The 22,167-nt window shown below is 38.8% G+C and overlaps 1 protein-coding gene across 1 annotated transcript in view; it reads left to right on the forward strand.

Moving 5' to 3' along the window:
• Positions 1–1,084: 1,084 nt before the first annotated feature.
• The window catches only part of LOC103769674 (complement C4-A-like), a gene marked incomplete at its 3' end in the record, with an annotated part of 28,764 nt that continues 7,681 nt past the window's right edge, over positions 1,085–22,167 (forward strand). Inside the window, exons 1-19 of the mRNA XM_008936899.1 lie at positions 1,085–1,149; positions 3,209–3,401; positions 4,424–4,607; positions 5,335–5,405; positions 5,720–5,805; positions 7,053–7,135; positions 8,210–8,297; positions 12,150–12,255; positions 12,435–12,558; positions 13,053–13,168; positions 13,917–14,084; positions 14,797–14,994; positions 16,985–17,176; positions 18,517–18,666; positions 19,059–19,185; positions 19,759–19,830; positions 20,712–20,912; positions 21,728–21,845; positions 22,067–22,137. Of these exons, the coding sequence (XP_008935147.1) occupies positions 1,085–1,149; positions 3,209–3,401; positions 4,424–4,607; positions 5,335–5,405; positions 5,720–5,805; positions 7,053–7,135; positions 8,210–8,297; positions 12,150–12,255; positions 12,435–12,558; positions 13,053–13,168; positions 13,917–14,084; positions 14,797–14,994; positions 16,985–17,176; positions 18,517–18,666; positions 19,059–19,185; positions 19,759–19,830; positions 20,712–20,912; positions 21,728–21,845; positions 22,067–22,137 (2,413 nt within the window). The remainder of the gene's footprint in view (positions 1,150–3,208; positions 3,402–4,423; positions 4,608–5,334; positions 5,406–5,719; positions 5,806–7,052; positions 7,136–8,209; positions 8,298–12,149; positions 12,256–12,434; positions 12,559–13,052; positions 13,169–13,916; positions 14,085–14,796; positions 14,995–16,984; positions 17,177–18,516; positions 18,667–19,058; positions 19,186–19,758; positions 19,831–20,711; positions 20,913–21,727; positions 21,846–22,066; positions 22,138–22,167) is intronic.

Raw genomic sequence — 22,167 nt, forward strand, 5'->3', positions numbered from 1 at the left:
CACTGAGACCTTGCTGTGAGCATGAATCCATCTTACAAATAGTGGAGCACTGATTTAAGGCATCCGTTGCTAATAATTAAAGACACAGACTTAAATGTGGTGTATTAAAGGTAGCTTATCCCCAAAACCTGTGGGCAGCCCTGAGATCGTTTCTAGGATTTGACCTGCCTGGAAATCAGATGGGCATTTTTCCATTCTCATGAGTCAACAAAATGATGTTTGGGAGACAACAGTTCAGTAAAGGATGACAAAAATGAAACCTGATGAGAGTTTCAGTTTGCTCTTTATTTTGCCTTTGGTCAAAACTGGTTCCTGCACAAACAGTTATTCTTCAGATATTTTTTTTTGCCCTGTTTTTGAGTATTCTGCCTTTTAAGGCATCGTGTGTCCTTCTTGTAGTCTGGAATGCCTTCAGCTCATGAGTCATTTTACGTGCTTAGGCTAAGATGAGACTAATTACCCTCTGGAAAAGCCTTCTGTCTTGACCATAGAGGAAAACTGGGCTGAGTAGCTCAAAGAGAGACTTCCATTTTACTTCCATTTAATACTTCCAAGCACTACAGATTGGGACTGAGATGTACAGGCAGATTCCCAGCACACTTTCTTTGGTGCTGTGTAAACCAGAAGGAGCTTTCTCTCACCTTTGGCTGGAACACAGAGATGCCTGGACTTAAGCAATGCCATAGAGAAGGGACCTGTCTCCACTTGCACTTGTCCCATTCAGAAGTGCTCTACAACATTTTGTTTGATTTTGGGATTGCCTTTGCAGTGCTTGTGAAAACTTTTCTCTGTACATGGCTTTTAGTTGCCATCATATAAAAATACTGAAGCTGGGAAGAGAATGAATGAATAATCAGATGTAACACTGTGGCTTAGTCCAGAATGTCTCTGCAGAGGTTTAGTCTGTGTATCACTAGGAGAACACATTATTGGTTGCACAGTTTTACAAGTTATTAATAAATAACCAGGATAGGTAAAGTTTGCTGCAATGTGCCATCAATGCATTCTTCCAGCCTGCACCTCAAGGGCAGGCTGAGAGTGGCTGTTTGGTACTTCTGTTCTGCAGGTGTTGTAGAGGTTCCCAATGGACAGGCTGGTACTTCTGATGAGCTTTTGTTCCCTGCTGTCCAATACACAGCAAGCACCATCGTAAGTACACTTTATTATTCATTCTTCACTCCTAACAAATCCCTGGAAAGAGAAGCTGGGAAATGCTAATGGTTTGGACAAAGAATCAACAAACCTTATTTCTTGGATCACAGAAAATTTGTCTAACCTTAAATAAGTACTTTTAAGGGGAGAGGTGCCTATTCAGTAGCAAATCATTTAACATGTCCTACTAAAGCATGATGTTCATGCTGTTCTTGCTGTTTGTTCACCTTCATTTTATGACATTTACCAGATTGGAAGATCTTGAGAGAGAATAACTCTCTCTTCTGTAACTGATTTATACATTGCAGAAAGCAAAGGTTTCACATTTGGGAGAGCTTCAGGGTTTTTCTGTATTTATCCTCTATTTTAGCAGAGATTTACATATGTTGATACAGGTTCTTCTAGCTGGACAAACACCTATGTTTTGGAAATAAATGTAACTCTGAGGAAAACCTATGGAGAACATTAAAGGGCCTTCAATCTGACCTTTTCTGTAGGACAGATGTCCAGAAGAAGTGCCTGCTTTGTCCCCCACAGGATCAAGTGCTGTCAGGAACTTGGCATAACCAGAGGAGAGCTTTGAAGAGATATTTAGGCAGCCAGGTCAAACCAGGAAAATCTCCTTGTGATGCTGTGAGACAACATGTGCCTTCTGCCTGACCAGCTGAGATTATGGGCAGTGTAGCCAAGGGACCACATCTGTCTGAGCTACTGCACAGGCAAACATTTAAACAGCTACACTGCTGGAAAAAAGAGATGCTAGATTTCTATAGGCTGTGGCAGAGAGCAAGCATCACCCTCTCTTTCATGAATATGACAACTTTCCTCTCAATATTCAAGCACTGAATGAATATAGATGCCAAATGCATCTGAGGAATGAATTAGAGAAGACAATTAGACAAAGAAAACCAATAAAGATCAGGATCTAGCAATGCATGGGGGTAAATGTAACTGAAAGAGAAGTTTCATCGTTCATTGTAAACTAGAAACATTAGAAAGTATTTTCACAAATGTATAGGTAAAACCAATAAATTTTAAAATGTTTATTGAAGGCTGTTCCATTTTTCTTTCCCAAGTTCCCTATGTTTGTGTGAAAACCCAGACCACCTATAATGCATTTCAATAATTACATAGAAGCAGAAAGATGCTTTTTGTTCTGTTTTCACAATGCAACATGTTTATGATCAGAAAAAAAGGAAATTAATTTGAATTTCCTTTGAAAAAAAAACAATTCTATTGCTGTAAAAAGTAAAAAAAGAGAAACTCAGCCAACACATTCTGAAAATGGTAAAATAATTAATTTTAGTAGTCTTCTGCAGAATAATAATTTTGCAGGAGTAGCTTTCTGAGCTCAGAACTGGTTTTTTGTGTGTGTGCCATTACATCATTAAGACATAGCAGTTCACATAGTTCTCTGATTTCTGTGTGTAAAAGAGTAAAAGACACTTGGAAAAAGAGTTCAAGAATGATGATCTACATTTAAAGGTAATGAAATTAATCATCTTACCAAGAAGCATCAGAGCAACATTAAGACTAAGGGAAGGTAATAAAGAGAAAAAGCTAAATCTCAAGCAGTTTAGCCTCCAGCTGAGCCCTTCCCAGGGCTGTGGTCTCACCTTCCATGGTCTCTTGTTAAGAGCATTTCACAAACAGTGACATCTGAATGAACAGTGACTGATTAGGACATGTGTGGCCCTCTTTTTGTTTCAGAAAGCTGAGTTTGTAGAACTTTCTCTGAGTTAAACCAGGCTATAAATGTCATGGGTAGTCACTGGGACACATTGTAGGTTTTCTTCTCTTCTGTCTATAGGGACCAATCTCTTTTAAGACCTAAATAAGATTACTCAGAATTTGGGGATCAATCAGAGAGAAACTGTCTTCTTTAACCTCTCCTCTGACAAACAAGGAGATGGACTAGGTCACCTCCACAAGGTCCAAGCTCAGCTATTCTGTGAGAGTCTGGTTCTTTCTCTTTAAGATTTGTATTGCTTGGACACTGCTGTATTATGCCAAAATCAGCCTACTTACTGGATGATTTGTTTCTGTGTTGTTTTAGATTTCTTATTACTGCCCCAAACGTGGTGCATTTGGGCACACATCAGACAATAACAGCTCAGGTCCATGGAGCACAGCACCCTGTGCAAGTTACTGCATACTTCAAAGAGGAGACAAAAAATTGGCTCCTATCAGAGAGGATCCTCTTTAACCTTAACCAAAATAACAACTACCAAGAGGTGAAAAAAGTACTGGTGAGTCCACCATCAGAGTGATGCATGTTTTAGTCTGGTGATAAAAATACAGGATCTGTACTAGGAATGAACAGAGACAGCACAGATCCCTAGAGACAGATGACAAAACACCCAATCCAGGTGACAGCAGCACCCTATTCACCCAACCAGCTGGTAAAACAATGTCTAATAACATTTTGGGGGTAACTCAGGATGCTCTTTTGTGCCAAACAAGCAAGCTCAAGATCTTGTCACATGGTGTTGAAAAGTCTTTTCATCACTGTGGATCAGTGATAACATTAAAGTTAAAAATTTTAGTTGTTTTATCAGTGTTTATTGTCCTGCATCCCCTAAATTAAGACTGCACTGATGCCTTTGGCACATTGGTCATTTTTACAAAACAGAAGTGTTTAAAAATGTTCAGTCTCTCAGCCCTAAGCCTGTGATCTTTCTGCAAATCTATTCATTCCTCTTTACATCCTGCTTTGCATCATTGGCTCCTGACATGATTCTTTGAAGTCTGACAGCATTTCGTTTAGGACAACTATTTTGGGTTATTTGGTTGGAAAACAGTACATGTCAAGACCCAGTTTAGCTCTGATTGATTATTCCCAAAGCTAAAACCTTTCAAATCAAGTTTGTCTTGAGCACAATGCTTGGAAACATTTTATTAACCCACATGAGGCAAAGCTCTTATCTCTTAGCCAAGATTTTAGCAAATGAAGGACCACAGGATGCTGCTACAGCTACCAAATGACATGGTAACTGGAATTTAGCATGCAGGTAGACTGACAAAAAGTCACTGGGCTTGAATTACAGAAGAGTGTATATTTCTATGGCACAAAATGGGAAAATTAGATAATATTTCCACTTGAAACACCCAGTAAGAAAGTTCTAATTGAATAACTTCTGTTGGGTGGTGCTAATAAGATTATTTAAGCAGTTCAGCTGTTTTGGGGCCTCAGCTGTGTGCCTCCAAAGTTACCAGGTTTGGATCTTCACTATGTGGTTTTAGTTTTTTTTTTCCCTTTTGCTCTCTTCAGGTCCAAGCAGAGGCTCTGCCACAGGATGTGTTCAAGAAGAACAGTCGGCCCTCTGTTCTGCTGGTCACTGAGAGCAGGGAGCTTTTTGGGGAGACCACTCAAAGCACTCGTGTCCTCCTGTCTTCCAGGAAAGGCTACATTTTCATTCAGACAGACAAGCCTGTGTACACACCCAGTTCCAAAGGTTAAAATACAAACGTTGCATTTTAGTTGAATATACATCCTGCAGCAGCATGATTAGAAAAACTAATAACAACTGGATCCTTCCAAATCTAAATCCTTCTCATTCAACCCCAGCTCTTTCTGTGCCTACCAGCTAGGTCAGGCTTTAAACTCCCCTTCTGCAGACAGGGCTTCTGCAGGGGCTGCTCTGCACATTGCAGCAACCCCTGTGGAAATGCCACCCCAGCCAAAAGGGTGTTCTGGCTTCTGACAGCAGCCAGGCAAAATCTGCTTCTTTTTGATCAAAAAACTTAATCATGACTTCCCTTTGGAAAACAGAATTGTGAAAAACCTGCAAAAAAAATCTCCTATTTTTTCTGCTTGTGATGCAAACAGGAAGTATCCTTTGCACCTTAAGACCACAATTGTTTTGTTACTTAACAATTTGATTAGGTAATAAGAGAGGGAAGTCAAAAAAGTCATGGAGTTTCATTGCAGGCCTTGACTGCAGAAGGAATACAAAAGTGAGTGAGACTCCCTGAGTATTTCTCAGAATTTGTTTCAAAAACCTGTCTGCTTGGTCGTGTAAAGCCTGTGGAAAGAATTCTTTTGGGAATTTCTCAGCTTTCTTTTCATTAAAAGAAAGTGTTTTATCCTAAATTCAGTAACTTGGGTTAGAGCTTGTAATCATTGCTATCTAGAAATGCCAGAAACAAATATGTGAACACATTTGTTCTTCTGTTAAACAGTAAAATACAGGATCTTCATTCTGGACAGTGCTATGAGGCCAGCAGATGACACAGTTACAGTTGCTGTGCTAGTAAGTATTAAAAAAAAAAACCCAACACTGTTCATGAATGCTTCTTTAGCACAGGAACTATGAAAAACTTCCACAGAAGACAACAGGAGTAGAACTGTGGCTATGAAACCTTTTCAGAAATCAGTATTTGCACACTGTGAGATATGCCTGGTCATTTTTGGCCAATATAGGAGAATGGAGAGAAATGTAATGTCCATGTTAAAACAGAAAAGTAAGCAGAGCACTTTCTCCTATTTAGGACTCAAATAGGAATTTGAGTTATTGGATGTAAGAGCTGGTGCATGATTTGATGTTCCTCTTGTCTCTCTCAACAGAACACAAAAGGGATGGTGGTGAAGAAGTCGAATAGGAAAATAAAGGCAGCCTTCAGTGAAAGCTTTGAAGTACCTGACATTGCTGAGTATGTCACAGCTGTGCCTGGCACACAAAAACAGTTCACGTGCCAAAATGTCTCTTAGAGAGAACTATCTTCAAGTTTAAGAGTCTTGTCCATCCTTTCTTTCCTTTCAGCTCCACTCCTCTGTTTTCGTCCCTTCTTTTCCAGTTGTGTATTGTCTCCTCTATCAGTTAGTTAGGCTCTGAGGTGCACCAAAGCCAACAGCTTTGCTCTGACCACACCTGAGAAGCACCACAGGCACTGCCAGCCAGTGACAGCAGGGGACAAGGCATGGCTGCTCTGGAGCTGGCCCCAGAGCCTTCTGCCATGGAGGGGTCTCCACCTGAGCTGGTGGCCCCACTCTCCCTCCTCTGACCTCTAAGCTGGGATTCAGCTGACCTGTTTAAGGTGGATGTCAGGATGAGGTGTACCACATCTCAGCATTGCCTGCTCCTCTCCAGGGGCTGTAGAGGACCCCAAGGGGACCTACACAGATGAATAACCTCACAATATAATGTCTAAAATGAGGAGGACTCACCCCACCTCCTGTTAGGGTCAAACCATACAAATCCATCCCCCTTACCTGTTGAAGTACTTAAGATTTTTAACTGCTGAATTGCTTGAATTACCCTTCAAAATTATCTTTCTCTCACAAATTTCAACATGATCTTTCTCATGGGACAGAGATTGAGCCTACAGTTAATATCTTTTTACCTTTAAGCACCTCATCTTAGAGAGATGAGTCCAGAATTTAATGTTAATATGCTGCAATCAGCAACATTTATCTTGGGAAGGAGCAACTTAGCAAACTGCTTAAATATCTGCTCAACCATATGACTCCATTCAGGAGAGCACTTCTGTAAGGGCTCAGTCTGCAAGGTGTAATTAATTACCTCTGATTTCAAACCATCAGGCTTTTACTTAATATTCAGTGTGTTCTGCCATGGCAGATTGATTTTGGCATCACAGCAAAGACAAGCTATAGGAATATATAATGTTTTCTCTTTCTGTGGACTTTTCAAAGGCAGTGCACCTCACATGTGGTTTGCAAACATCTTGCAGTTCCTCATAAAGTCTTTTGGAGTCTTTCCTGGGTCATTTGGAACTCTGTTGCTGGCTCCTCCCAGCAAAGAGAAATCCATTAATAAATTAGTTTGGGATGAGATCAAAGCAAGGGAAATATTACCATTTACTGATCATTTAAATATATTAGCAACATAAAATATCTGAGGAATCCTAATTAACTATTTTCTGCTGAATCTGAACTTTAGGCCTGGAACGTGGAAAATCAAAGCCTGGTTTCATCAGTATGAAATGTCTAATGTTTCTGCTGAATTTGAAGTCAAAATTTATGGTAAGAGACTGATTTGCATTATAAATACATGAAATCATCACCATGTGTTGGAAGATTTACTGCAATGATTAAACCTGGCTGTAGTCAGGTAGTAAGGACAAGATTAACAGTGTTCCAGTGCTTCATTCCCATCTCTGATGCACAGAAGGACAACTCTGGTTTTGTGTGCCTTTCACTTAGATTTTTTAAAAAAAAATACAAACCAAATGTTTATTTTTATACAGACTTAGTAGATTTAACATTTTTCATGAAATATCTTTTTTTGGAGGGGTTCTACTGTAGGAAAAAAAAATGGAGATGAGCTCCATTTTAAAATCCTTGTAATTCTGTCTGAAGTTTTCAGTGAAATCTAGAATTAAAAAAAAAAAGCTACATATTTTCTCTCAATAGAATTCAGTTTGGAAGGTGATTGAAGTTGTTCCTATACTCAGAGAAACTTTTTTAATGAAAAGCAAAGGCACTGTGTAGAAAGTAAAAATGCAGCTTCATAATTTAGAGTAAGAAATGGCTTTATTTATTTGTGCTGAAATGATGTTTCTTGTAAAATCAAGTGTGGGCTGATTTTTGGTTATTTTCTTAAAGGCAGAAGAAAACCTCAGTACTATATGAAAATGTCAGTTTAACATAACTCACTCTGCCTTAGCTAGTGGATGCAACAGAATAGTAGAGGCCACTGAATCATCTGCAAACACTTAGATCCAGGAGAAAATGACTCTGTCTATATCTAGAGTGATGCTGAGGACCCCATGTCCACACTCAACCCATTTCAGGGTGGGTTTACTTCCAGCTGCTTCCAGGCCAGGGCACTTCATGCCCATTAGCAGTTAGAGCTCATCTCCTGGCTTCTTTAATTGTAAATAAATCAATCTTGTGTGTTTGAAGGTTGCTCCACGTTGTGAAGCAGAGTAAGGGAAGAGGATCAGGAGATTTGCTTCAGCAGTGCACTGTTGGTTCAAACTAAAACATCCTGTCAGTGCAGCTGCATCCTTTAAGTGGCTTTTGCCACATGCCAGGAGTTTGAAGTATGTTTGAAACTCACGTGTCCTGCCCTTTTGTCTCCTTTTTCTTGTGCAGAGCTTCCATCTTTTGAAGTCAAACTCATCCCACTTCAGCCATACTACCACATCTGGAATGAAAGCTTCGGGTTTGATATTGAGGCAAAGTAGGTGTGCTCATGGGGAGGCTGTTTTAGGGGCAGAGAAGTAGATCATGAACTTTGCAGCATCTTTTTTCTTGTCATTAACAGCTAACCAGCTTCTGGCTTGACTTTAATCTGACTTTACTCTGTTTCCACTACTAACTTGAGACATTAGTGTAAAATCTTGTCTGGGTCCAAGTGGTGGGGATCAAAATGGAACCAGATTTTCTGAATATTCTAGCTTGCTAATAAAAAGGTGACTATTGGGCATTCTCATCTTGCTAGATAAGGTTCCAGGCAAACCAATAACCTTTTTTTCTTTATACTTTTTTGGCTGAAACATTTAGAAATGTTCTAAAGCCTCTGATGTTGCTATTTAATTTAATTCAAATAGAGATGTATTCAAGTTTGGATATGAAATTTTCTCAAATCCCAGTGAAGTTTGGAAGTAATAAACTAGTGCTTATTTAGGAGTAATAATTTTATTCAGAAACATTTCCAGGAGAATAAATACAGTTAATTACAGGAGTTTCCATGACCATCACTACAAACCTGTGCATTACTCCACAGCATTGTGATGCTGATCTAGATGAGATGTGGCTTCAAAGGTCTCAGACTGGCCAGCCCATGAGGCAGGGCCCAATGGAGAACAAATTACACCTCATCCCTTAGCAAATTACAATGGCACCAAACACAGAGTGACTTAGGAAGTTAGACAATGAAAATTTAACCCATTAAAATATTTTGAATACTTTGGAAGCATCAGACTGAACCTAGACTAAGTATTTTGTGCTGTGTGGCTCTGGTATTTTTGATCCCACGCTGACAGATCTAAATTTGCTGTATGATCTAACATCAACATATGCTCATCAACATATAGCAAGATTTCTTGGCTGTTGAATTTTCAAATTTCTTAGGAGTGGGAATATTAAACAACTGCCTGTTAGGAGAATGTTCTTCCTTTATTTCCCACTCAAGTGGAATCCAGAATACCCAGAAATGTCTTGGCCAACTTGTACATTGGGAAGATAGAGAAAGAAATCAAATAGTCCTCTAGATACTCAGTGACGTATTTCCTTTTCACTGACATCACCACTCATGCAATTAGAGTTGATGGCTTTGGTAGGACATATTTCTGTGAGATTTAAGATCTCATATTTATATGAGATTTAAGTTCAGGATCTACACACCATTTAAGTGCAGTGGTTCAGTGTGGCATTAGTTTAGATGTTATAAATTTAATTTACAGTTATATTTTAAATCTGTTTTAAAGATGACTCAGTGCCATTGTAGGAAAATGGTATCACATTGGTGACAGAGTATGGGAAGTTCCATCACAAAAAACATTATACTAGAAATTGGCTAAAATATACTGCACTTGAATAGAAGTTTGTTTTCTGCTGTTCAAAGAACCTCTATGTGAAAAGTTAGACCTCTGAATTAGTGACTAAATTAGAACTTTGTGACTTTTTTTGTTGTTGTTTTCTGAAGAGGAATAAATTTTATTAAATGATAACAGGCAGCTGGAGGCAGCTGTCCTCTCATGGCTGGGAGAAGTACTTACAGTTTCAAAGGAGTGAGGAGTCTGATCACCTTCTTGCTCTTGGGTTTTTTTTGTATTTGTTTCTGTAGATTCCTAATTTTTTATACTGTTAAAGATCAGAAAATAATATTAGCAAATGCTATCAAATTGAGCAGGTTTCTAGGATATTGCCAAACATATTGGAGAGTTGGTATGGAAGACACATATCTCCTGAAATGAGGCACTGTGCATTATCTAAGTAGCACTGAAATAGTTATTCTGCTTATTTCTCCTTACCTAGACAAAATCTCAGATTTATCTCAGGCCAATTTTGACACACCAGCAGAGAACTGAACACACAGTATCCCCAAGTAATGTTAGTCCTTCACTAAGAACAACTCCTTAAAACCTAAGTCAGCACCTCATGGTGTTTGAGCTTGATTCACTGTATTCCTTAAGATTCTTTAACACAAAGCCACAAATAAGCTCACACAGAGTTCTTGTAGCTAGTATTGTTAAATATATTTCATGCTAAACAGTGGGCAAATTTTTGGTACAGTTATGATACCCAAGTAACTGGAAAGCAAACTGTATATTTTATGAAATAATCAATATTTATTTTTGAAGCTTATAAAACTTATTGTATCCATTCACTTTTAGTATTTTGACTATTAATTGTTTGCAGTTATTTTTGGATAATATAAAAATACACATGTGATATTGTTGGGAGATGTTTTAATAGTGAAGTTAGATTCTAATAACCTGCTGATTCTGCAGAGTAAGTTGTATAATTTTATCAGGATATTTCATTAAGCTTCCTAGGCAAAGCCTCTTTGAATGTTTTATTTGACTCTGGAAAGCTCTCCAAGCTAGAGCAGCAAACAAATTATTATTATACTCAAATATTATTTAATGTATTTTGATATTATTTCTTAGATGCTTTCCTTACATGAAGAATTATTCTATTACAGTAGGAGACTTATCTGCATTTGAAAGAGATACCAGAAAAGATATCTGAGCCAATGGGTGGTAAATTAAACAGTCCCAGAAAGGGTTTCTGAGCCTTGAGCTCTTCACCTTGACCTTTGCTGATCCTTCCTTTCCCCAGCACACTCTGAGAGAGCAGGCAGAACCCTGTATCCATCTCCTGTCCCTTGCATCAACAGACTGTGCTCTTCTAATCTCCTCTTGATCACCTTCACTTCTTTATTTGGTTGTATTGAATAATTCCTAACTTTAATTGTGATTACTTAATACTGTGATATAAGGTTATCAGATAACTAGCTTTAATATCTTAATCCTTTCTAAAGTTTTCTCTATATGTTATTGCAGCACTCAATATTGAGTTTATGGACTGTACAACTCCTTCGTATATCCTTCACTACTCATTAGCATCATCATTATTTAGGAGGAAAAAAATGGGATTTAATAACTGGATACTGTTCTTTTGTCTATTGGAAAAGATCCAAGTGGTGCTACCCAGGCCTACCAGACTTTCATCATAATCAGCATATGGAATTCCTGATAATTGAACTTATTTCTCTGAACTGGCCATGCATGGAATGAACAGTTGGTGTATTGACTGTTGTTTTCCATGGTTATTGGTTCTGCCATTTGAAGCAGTTTCTGTAGGAACTGCCTCCCAGCTAATTTCATTGGTATAGATCTGTACTGATGATCAGATGAGTTTGAAAGAGCTTTGTTTAGACAAAATAAAATCATTACAGAGCTGAGATGAAGCAGGATTTCCACAAGCAGAAGACAATGCCATGGCTGTTACACACAGTGCTGAAGGAGGATTCTATCTGCCAGGGTTTCCTTCAGTAAGGAGCCTGCAACAACATGCCCTATCCTCTCTCTCCATGCCCTGGATGGAGAGTTCAGGGGCATTCTGGCCATATACCTCTCTGGCAAATATTTCACTTACAGGAGGTCCCTATGCTAGACTGTTCATCCAAGTTAGATAGACTGAATACTGCTCCTCCTCCATGTGAAGGGGGCAAGTTGTGTGAGACTTCAATGTGTAACTAAAGTTCTCATTATTTTGTAAAAAAAGTCTTGAAATTATTCTGCTGTAAATTTTGTCAGATGACATCTTCACATGTGATCCTGCCAATGTGATTTACTCCGTGTATTTCTCTGCCCCAGAAATCATCACTTTTTAAGCAGATGAGTAAAAGTCTTCCTGTCTTTGTTACCAGTGAGTGGGACTGATTTTGGGTTTCAAGCTATTTGTTACAGATGGCTTGCTTACAGATATCACAATTTCATTTCAGCATAAAACGATTAGCCTGATTTACACTCACTTTTTATTAGTGTCATGATTCATCTCCTCATTTTCCTTCCTTCCAAAGACACTCTTATGGGAAGGGGATTCAAGGTGTTGCATATGTGAGATTTGGCATCATTGATGAAAATGAGAAAAAAGTCTTTCTTCCAGGCCTGGAACAACAGCTTTCAGTAAGTACTGGAGTTCAGGGGAACTGGTCTGATTTATCCCATGTGAGCTGCATATTTAGAAATTATTGAGATACAGATCCCTGTAATACTGTAGTCATGCTATATACAACATTTTTTAATTCTAACAACAACAAAACAGTAAAGGGTTGTCAGTTGTTTTTTTTTCACTTCTGTTTTAGGTTCAAAATGGGAAAGGAAGAGTTACTTTAAACACACTGCTTTTGGAAGAGAAATTAAGAAAGAGTATTTCCACTCTGGAAGGATTTCATTTGTATGTTGCTGTTACCACTGTAGAAACTGCAAGTGAGTACACCATGCCTTAGCTGATAGTCTGTAATATTCACATTGATCTTGCTCTAGTATAATCTGTTGTGTGAGAAATATTAACTGGTATTTTTAGCAGTAGTTATGGAGAGAGGTTTAACTAGAAGTTAACTGGAAGATTGGACGGTTTAACTGGAAGAATCCTTGATGAGAAACAGATGCTCAAGCTGACTTCTAAGTGCCAAGCTGCAGAAGATGATACTAGGTAGTATTGACTCTCACCAGTAGTCAAAAAATGAAAATGAAAAACAATTCTCTTTCAGAAAATTAGAGATCTAAGGTCCAAACCCCTCTAATCCATCTCTTCCTCTTCTCAGGACTGAAGTTTTTTGGGGAGGGATCATCTTTCAGTTTTCTTTATATGTCCTGCTAAAATGCAATTAATTCTGAAAACAGAAATGATGGATGCTATGGTAATATGCAAGTACCCAGTTATTACTCCCATGGCAACACATGCTGTTTGATATTAACAGGTGGTGAGATGAGGGAAGAGGAACTCAGCCACATTAAGTTTGTGAAATCTCCTTATATCATTGATCTGTCCAACACCAAGAAGTATTTTGTGCCTGGAGCTCCCTACTCTGTTGTGGTATGTGATGTTCAGCTGGCTCTGTCTGTTGCCTCCACAGCAAGGGGTTTATATCTGTGCTGCTTATAAATCCCTCCTCCGACCCAGTGGGAGCTCTGCAGGACAGAGACCTTCAGGAATCAGTCCAAACAGAGCTCCTGGTTTTGTGGCTGCTTTGTCTCGTTTCTGTGCACACAGAGCCTGAAGAGGGGAACTGAATCTAGAAAATCCTGGGGTTCTGTTCTAGCAATTATCTGTGCACTGTTGCACTGCGAGCTTTTATAAAACATGTGGCTGTCTCTTCTCACTTCCATATCACAAGTTTAAAATAACAATGTTGTAGCAAAGTAATCCCATATCAAACTAGCTGAAAACTAAACAGGGTACTTCTTTTTTTTTTAAAAAAAAAAGCATATAAAAATTTGTTCTTTTTAAACTTCACACATTCAAGCTTTTCTACAAAGAGTTAAAGTTAAAAATCTACCTCATGATAGTAAAAGACAAATATCTCTGGGATGAGCTGAGATCTAATAGATGCTCAGTGAAGATCTGGGGCAGCTGTTAGTCTGTGTTCACAGATTTTTACCTTAGCTGGAGTCCAGATTGAATTGATTGCTATCCCCTTTTATCAAGCTCACAGTGTCAAACATCAATGTGTACAGTTTTGTAGTTCTTTTTGGTTTATAAAAATAATTGTTGATTGTGTGTGGGCGTTTTTTAAAGCCACCCATTTCCTTGATGGAAGAGAAAAGCATTTTTTTTTCAATAGGCATCTGTCTCTTTGATTGATGGCTCTCCTGCTGCCTCTCTACCTGTCACTGCTACTGTTACCTTGCCTGGAAAACCCACCATGAAGAAGACTGCGCTTTCTGACAAAGAGGGTCTCATCCCCTTCACATTTGACATCCCTGCAGATGCTCAGGTGCTTCAAATAATGGTAAGGAAAACCCAAAAATCCATGTTTAAAATATCCTGCTGTGAAGGTTGTCAGTTTTCATTAAATTAGGACAGAGGGTGGAAAGTGATTTCTTGCTGTATCTGCTCAGCTTTGTTCAAATTGTGTAAGATGTGTTAGAGGGACCAGGGCCTGAGGGATGTCTCGCTGGAGTGAAGGACTCTATCATACACTGGAGTTTTGAGTGTTCATACATTGGTGGTAGTGGTGCTTTTATGGTGTTCAGATGTACATTTTCATGGCAAAAAGGATGGAGATGGGACTGTAAAGAATATCACCATAAAAGGTGACTGAAAATTATGAGAAGAAGGTGAAAGAGAAGGTCCTGAGCAATGCAAAGAGTAGGCTGCATCTGGACACTCAAAAGGTTCAATTACATGCACAATAAAAAAGGGGGGAAAAAAAACAAAGTACAAAATCACTTTGTGGCTTTGAGCCATTGATTCTCATTTAGAGAGAGCCAAGGCTGAAAAATATCCAAAGTAAGTACAGTAAGAGACAAAATAGGGTGAGAGAACAAAGTAATTAAAATCCTGTCTTTTGGTGTCAGATTCTGTTAATGAGGGCTCAGGAGTGATTGATTGATTTAATTTCCTAGCATTTTCTGAATAACCTCGCAAGATATGAATTAGAGTGACAGTTTATACTATCTCCTGAGGGACACTACTCACTCTGTCCTTTTCTTCCCTGATAGGTAAAGGCAGAAGAAGGAAAAGAAAAATTAGAATCACCAGAAACTACCATCAGAGCTGAAAGATACCAGTCTGCTTCCTCAAACTACCTCAGCATCAGCATCCCACACACTGCTGTGGCACCTGGAGATACCTTACACATCACCTTGAATGCTATTCATCAGCCTGGCAGTGGGAAGATCGACTATTTCTATTATATGGTAAACAGAATAATAGCATATCAGTATTTTCTTTTAGAAATTAGACAGTGCAGAACCTCTATCTAGTTACCAATACATGGGAAACCAAAGGGTTTTCAAAAAAGGGACAGCTGAGATGATCCCTGTCCTAGCACACTTGACCTTGGCTCATCTTAGAGAGGCAGTTGGAATAGAGATCTCCCTAGGTCCCTTCCAGAAAGTGTTTCTATGATTCTGTTATTTTTATGTATTTGCATATATTTTTGCACACATAATAATCAAATCTTTGTAAATGTTGTTTTTCTAAAGAAGGGTACATAAATACAAATTTTAGTCTGTAGTTTCTAGCACAGTCTAGAGCAAATAGATCCATATTGGTTAATGCTTGTGTGCACAAACTTAACAGCCTGGAAAGCTGAAATCCTAGGCCAATAACTTCTATGATATCTATGACAATTTGATTTCTGTTAATCTAGATCTCGTTCTTTCTCACTTCTTGCTATTTATTTTTTCCTTGTAATAAGACAATATTAAATACTATTTTTATTGGTGTGGTTGCCATAAATACCTTGGGTTTTGGCTATTACAGAATTGCCCATCTTCTTGTGGGTAGATCATATGTACACATAAGATTCTGTCTTTGCAATAAGAAAAACTAATTGTGTTCTAGAAGACTTTGAACTTCTCAGAAAATATCTTTTATAGATAGCTGTTAATTTCATGAATAATACATGATTATTATATTACCATGGTTCTGTATCACCTGTATCTGATGTTAGTTACCAGGTAGGTCGGTGTAATCTCCAAGAGATAATGTTATGAAGGATCTCTAAAGGCATTTGCTGTTATGGCCCTACAACAGCATCCTGGAACTGGTTTGGAAAAGCAGTTTTATAGAAGGAAAAGCAAGGAAACAATCCTGCTCAGCCTGGGACCAGGAATGCAAAGTATTTATTTTGCTGAAGAAACAAATTTGTTCGTGGATACTTTCCAAGAGAGAATCTGTTGAATGCCAAATGTGTTTAATTTCCTTCTCCCCCTCTTCATCGTAATTCCCCTTGACAGCTTAAATTTCCTAGGATGATAAAGCACCATGGGCACCAGTTCCCATTTATTTTTAATAGGACTCTATTACACTGGAATAATTGTATCCCTAGGAGCTAGATTTAGGTTTGGGGGTTTATTTTCAGTGCACGACTTAGCACAGGGTTGGAACTGCTCCTGCCAGGCTCTGGGAAGGCACCATGGTGGGCAGGCAGGAGGTGTGGGAAGGGAAACACTGATGGAGCTCAGCAGTGGGGCTCTCTATCAAACTTTGGTCACCTAGAAGGAGCCAGTGAGGATTTCAAACCAGACTGCCACGTGTCTTGTTTCCTCCTGAAGCTGCCTGTATTTTGTTCAGGGAAGAACACTACCAGTCCTGTCAAACACTTTCCACTCCTCTGACAACCCATCAATATAATTAACATCACATGGGACAAGAGGAATTAAATAGTGAAAGATGAGCTGAAACCAGTTCAGGGCCAATCTATGGTACTTTATTCTGAATAATACTTTTGGGGTGAAACCTCCTGCTCCAACCCTTCCACACCATCTCAAAGATTCAGTACTGATTACAGATTAAATGAAGCTGATACACTTCTGGAGATGATAACCTGTTATCATAGGGGAAAAAAAAAAAAAACTAAGACTGCCATCTGGGACCTACTTTTCAAGGTATAAGACTAAATGGTGGGTGGTAGATTTGAGTTCAAAACTTGGCCACAGGGCTGGTGCAGCAGAAGCTTCCTAGCACACTCCTGTGCTAGAGGCACTGTGTGCAGGTCTGGCCTCCTCCAGGCTACAGGTATGCAGGTTGGGAATTAAAACTATTAAGTGCCATTAGAAAAGAATAAATTTTAAACAGAAATGGCCCCAGAAAACTCTAGATATTAATATAAAATTATACATCATAATGCCAAGTCTAGTGCATATTCGTGATCTTTGATTTCCCTTTGTTTCTGCCTTGTAGGTTGTGGCAAAAGGACAAGCTGAGCTTTTGGGAAGGGTCTCCTCTTCAAACAAAGTAATAAACCTTAAAATCACCCAGAAGATGGTGCCTGCCTTCCGTTTTTTAGCTTACTACTTCATTGCAAATGAGGGCCGCCAGGAGATTGTTGCTGACTCTGTGTGGGTGGATGTTGTGGATGTCTGCGAAGGAAAGGTACTTTCAAAGCAAGTAGCTTCAGTTATTGTATTTCAGAATAAAACCAAAAAAAAATGGGGCAGAAGCAGTGCAAGTGGGGTTATAAAGTGAAAGACATTTCATTTTTATTCAAAGAGGCAGTCTGCAGGATTCTTGCTGAAAGGTACTGCTGAGAAAGGCTCCTAGGAGTGATGGCAGGGATAAACTTCTTCCATAGGACAGGTTGTGCCTCAGAGATAAAAAAAACAGTTCTGGACAGATAAATCCTCCTCTGCAAGTGTCCATATATTAGAAATCTGCAGGAAAATATCAATAATACTGTTGAGGGCCAGAATCTCTTCATAATATTGTCTTTTTGTATAGTGAGGTGCATTGTATGAAAGAAAGTGAAGCAATTTATTGGGGAAAAAAATCTAAGTTTTTGAGCTTTTTCATTACTGTTAAAAGTAATTTTCTGAGATTTTTAAACACTTCAAAAGCACTTTAAAAAAAATAAAATCCTTTACATTAGAAAATGAAGTGTGGACAAAATAAATGTTCCAGTAAGCCTTTCTTTCACCTTTCTCCTCCTCCTTTTTGGTACTGCAATGTAAAATGAAAAAAATAAGACAAGAAAATTTTTTATAATAGTGTGAAACACAACTACTGAAAAGTATCAGCTGTTTAAAATGGTTTTAAAAAAGAAATGTTTTGGAAAACAACTGTGACAATCCATTGGAGAAAAGAAGTTCTCCAGAAAAATTACCCGTTTTTAACACAAAAGCCAATTCTTCATTCATGTGATGACAAAACCCAGTTATGTTTAAGTTGACATTTCCTTTAATAATTCCCTATTAATTTCATAATCACCATGGCTACCTCCTCTTTAATTACAGAAGTGCCTACAACAGGTATGTACTAACCTGAACGTAGTCATGTTGAAATATTCAAGTGTGAGACAGAAAGAAGCTAATAATATTACAGACTGATTTGAAACACTTGATTTTGTATGTTAATTAGCCTTTTGCTGTATTCATTGTGATTTTCTTTCTGCTGGTAAATAACAAAATGATGTTGAAGGTCCTAGTTCAGCAAACCCCTTACACATATGTTTAATTTCCATTGGTGCTTAATTGACGTGGAAAGGCAGCGTCCAATATCCTGCAGAAACACATCTTTAAACCCTGATGTCATCCTCCAGTGGGAGATATCTGCACCTACATCTTCCAGAGCACAAGATCCCAGGCAGAAACACCTCAAAACAGAACATGCCCCAGCCTCTAACTGCTGACAGTCACAGCTGACAGTATTACCAGCCTAAGGAGCCTTCACTTCTTATTAACAAATGTGACAATTCTGTTTCAATCTCTTCTCTTTAGATTAAAGTCAGAACAGACCAAGAGATGTATGAACCAACAGACAACATCAACTTACTGATTGAAACAGACCACGCAGGAACAGTTGCCTTAGCTGTGGTTGACAAAGCAGTGTTTATTCTGAACAAGAAAAATAAGCTTACAGCCAAAAAAGTAAGATATTTATAAGAGGAAAATATCATATCTACTAGTGAAGCCAAATTTTCCATGAAAAATGAGAGGATCAAAAGTTCATTAATGGCTCCTAATTGCTTACTCACAGCTTTGCTAAACTTGAAAATGTTTTTGCTTTAGCAATTTAGGATCTGTTTAAGATGAAAGATATATTTAAGATGGGGATTTCCATGATACAGCAGTAAAGTCTATAAATTAAAAAAGCCCACTCCAAATAAAACATCTTTTAACCTCAGTTTTCAAATGCAGCTTGTAACACCAGTATGTTTTGCTTCTGCAAGTCAAAGGCTACGAGAATTTTTTAATATATATTAAAAAAAAGCTCATATTTGGAAGTGCATACAGTCTATCTATATTATTTCATTTGGCAGGTGTTTAATGCTATGAATTCGTATGATCTTGGATGTTCTGCAGGTGGTGGTGCAGATAGTGTTCAAGTTTTTAGTGATGTTGGTCTGGCATTCTTATCAGACACAATTAAATCCAATGTTCGAGAGGGTGAGTACAACCTGGCCTGCACTTTAGAGTTTCTACAAGACCACTATAGATATGAGGAGGCTGATTGCTTAAAAATCAGAACCAGATTAGAATCATAGAATGGCTGAGGTCAGAAGGGACCCTACAGATCTTCTAATCCAACCCCCCTGCCATGGTTGCTCCAGGCCTCATCCAACCTGGCCTTGAACACCCCCAGAGAGGAGCATCCACAGCCTCTCCGGGCAATCTATTCCAGAGTCTCACCACCCTTGGACTGAAGAACTTCTTCCTAAGAAACATATTATCCTGATGTTGTAAAATCCCTTTTGCCTGTGGATTTCTCTTCTCCTGTTCTTGCCCTGGGTGCTGGCAGCCCGGGTAGCTCAGAGTGTGGCTGCTGGCCCTTTGGTGTCCAGCTCTGCTGGGGCAGACAGCAGGGCAAGGGTTGGGGCTAGGGCTATAATGTAGCCTGTCCCACTGTGGGTCTTCTATGAACAAGATGGGTCCCAAGATGGGTCTTCCATGAATGACTTGAATGATCTGTCTGCTACAGTCATAATATCACAACCAAACTCTTCGATTCTACTTTCCCAGGCTATACATGTCTCCAGGTTAGCAGAAGACAGAAGAGATCCTTGGATTTTCAGAAGAAAATGTCAATGATTGGTATGTCTGCTCCTCTGGGTGGTCTGTAAGGCTTAGCAGGGGGAGGCAATGGGATCTGGCTGGGATCTAGGGAGCAAGAAATAGTGGGATAGTAAAGGATACTAAGATATCCATAGTCCCAGCTCTGGAGTTGTGACATAACATAGCAAAAGTGTGTGTACTGTGCACTGTCATCTGATACACCATCTATCAAAACAACTTAAAAACCAAAAAGAGTGGGCTGCCTACAAATGGAAACTAATTCACCATTTTTTAATTCCAGATGTGAAGTACTTCTACTGGATATCATGTCATGGAAACAGTCATGGCTTTAAATTTTTTCAAAATTATCTGTATGGCAAGAAAATGTTTTACAGATCCTATGTTTGGTTTTTTTTCTGACATTCTACTTTAAAGTTGTGCCAGCTTTGGTAGTCAATGTTCCAGTTAATAGAAAAGCAAGCATAATATTTGGTCTAACTTTAAAAAAAAAAAAAGAAAAAAGTTTACACAAATGGATATTTCCTTAACAGAAGAGGAAGTCTTAAAGCTGGGAACTTCCTTATTTTTTTAATTGGTCTCTTTATTCAAGAATAAAAACACTGCCATGGCTACTTCTGGCAAGACACCCAATTCCAGACCTCCAAGGAGGCATTTTTAACTCACATTCTGAATTTGAAGAGAAGGGTTAGAACAGCATATCTAAGATGCCATAGGGCCCATGCTTTCCTCCTGTGCTTGTGGGTTGTTTTTAGGATGGAGAGCAGTTCCCCAGCTGAAGACATATTGTTGCAACAGCAACTAACATTAACTGCAAAGAATGACAGAAATGTGCATGACAGGCACCTTTATGTCTTTTGCTACTTCCACAGCACTAATTCTGGGCTTTAATTATCTTGCAGCCAGCAAATATCAAAACACTGAGCTACGAAAATGCTGTGAAGATGGAATGAAATTAAATCCCATGAGGTTTTCTTGTGGGAAAAGGCTGACAAAGGTGGCTGGCTCCCCCGAATGCAGAAACGCCTTCCAGGAGTGCTGTGAAAAAGCCACAGCCCTCAGAAAGGAGGCGAAGAGGAGGATGGACGTGGGCTTGGCACGATGTAAAGAACTCTCATGCAACACTCTACTAGAAAAATACCCTTCATATGATGGCAAGGAAGGACTCAGGGGCATTTGATGATGTAGGGCCAGAGAGGAAGTTTTCACATGATCATTGCAGCACCCACACACCACTGCATCTTCACAGCTGTACACTGTGAGGGTGGGACTAGGATGGGAGAGTTCTCAGGGTGAGAAAAGGCAGGAATCACTTTAGCTACCACTGGATCCACAACAGCCTCACAGAGGAGCTGTTGGCCTCAGCCTGCATCCTGGGAGGCTGCAAACAGCAGATCAGAGAAGGGAATAGTTGTCTGTGTTCAGGGCTCTGGATGATCTTGGATTCAAGACTATTTTATTAGTGGTGCCATTGTTCTGACATCTGAGAACCTCCAAAACACTATTCCATGAGAAGGGACAACTTTGGCCAGGGGAAATTTTGTCTCTTCTGTTTTCTGAGTGTAATTTCTGCTACAATTTTTCTCAGAGCTTCCCTTTCATGCTTTGTCACAAATATGAGATAGTGGGAATGTCTTTGCTACACATGAGTAAAAGGAATGTTTTTCTTGCTTGATAGCATATATAGTTATTGAACTTGGAAAGAGGAATTATCCTTTTGTTCAATGACAATCTTTGACCGTTGCTTCTCTTTTTTCACCTTTGTTTTTTTTTAATGCAGACAATGAAACCCAGGTGAAATCTTTTCATTCTGAGTATTTTTCATTCTGCTTTCTCTCTGATAATCTGACTCACTGCAAGACAGCATAAAGTCATCAGCTAAAGACTTCAGAACAGAACCCCCGCTCTTGTTTTGCAGACTATGAAAACCATGAAGAAATAGGTCTGTTTGATGAAATTTCTGTCAACTTGCGCAGTTATTTTCCTGAGAGCTGGTGGTGGAATTTTGAAGAAGTGAAAAATCCTGGAAACCATAGGTACTGTATTATTTGTCTAGGTGAATATATCTAAATGTGTACAGTAAAATATACAAAAATATTGACTTGATATGTTATCTGATACAGAGGACTTCAGAGCGTTTGCAAGTTCTTTGTCTCCATAAGTAAGGGAATAATTTTTTCCTGTACAAATACTCAAACTTCAGCAAATGACAATGTTTATACATCCTTCCTAATATATTTTATTTTGTGTTTCTTAGTGTAAGAAACGTGGCTCCTGACTCTATAACTACCTGGGAAGTTCAGGCAATAAGCATATCTCCTCAAAAAGGTATGAGCATTGACTATTTTATTTGGTTTC

The sequence above is a fragment of the Merops nubicus genome, unplaced genomic scaffold, assembly GCF_000691845.1.
Source record: "Merops nubicus isolate BGI_N331 unplaced genomic scaffold, ASM69184v1 scaffold3833, whole genome shotgun sequence".
Taxonomy (NCBI): Eukaryota; Metazoa; Chordata; class Aves; order Coraciiformes; family Meropidae; genus Merops; species Merops nubicus.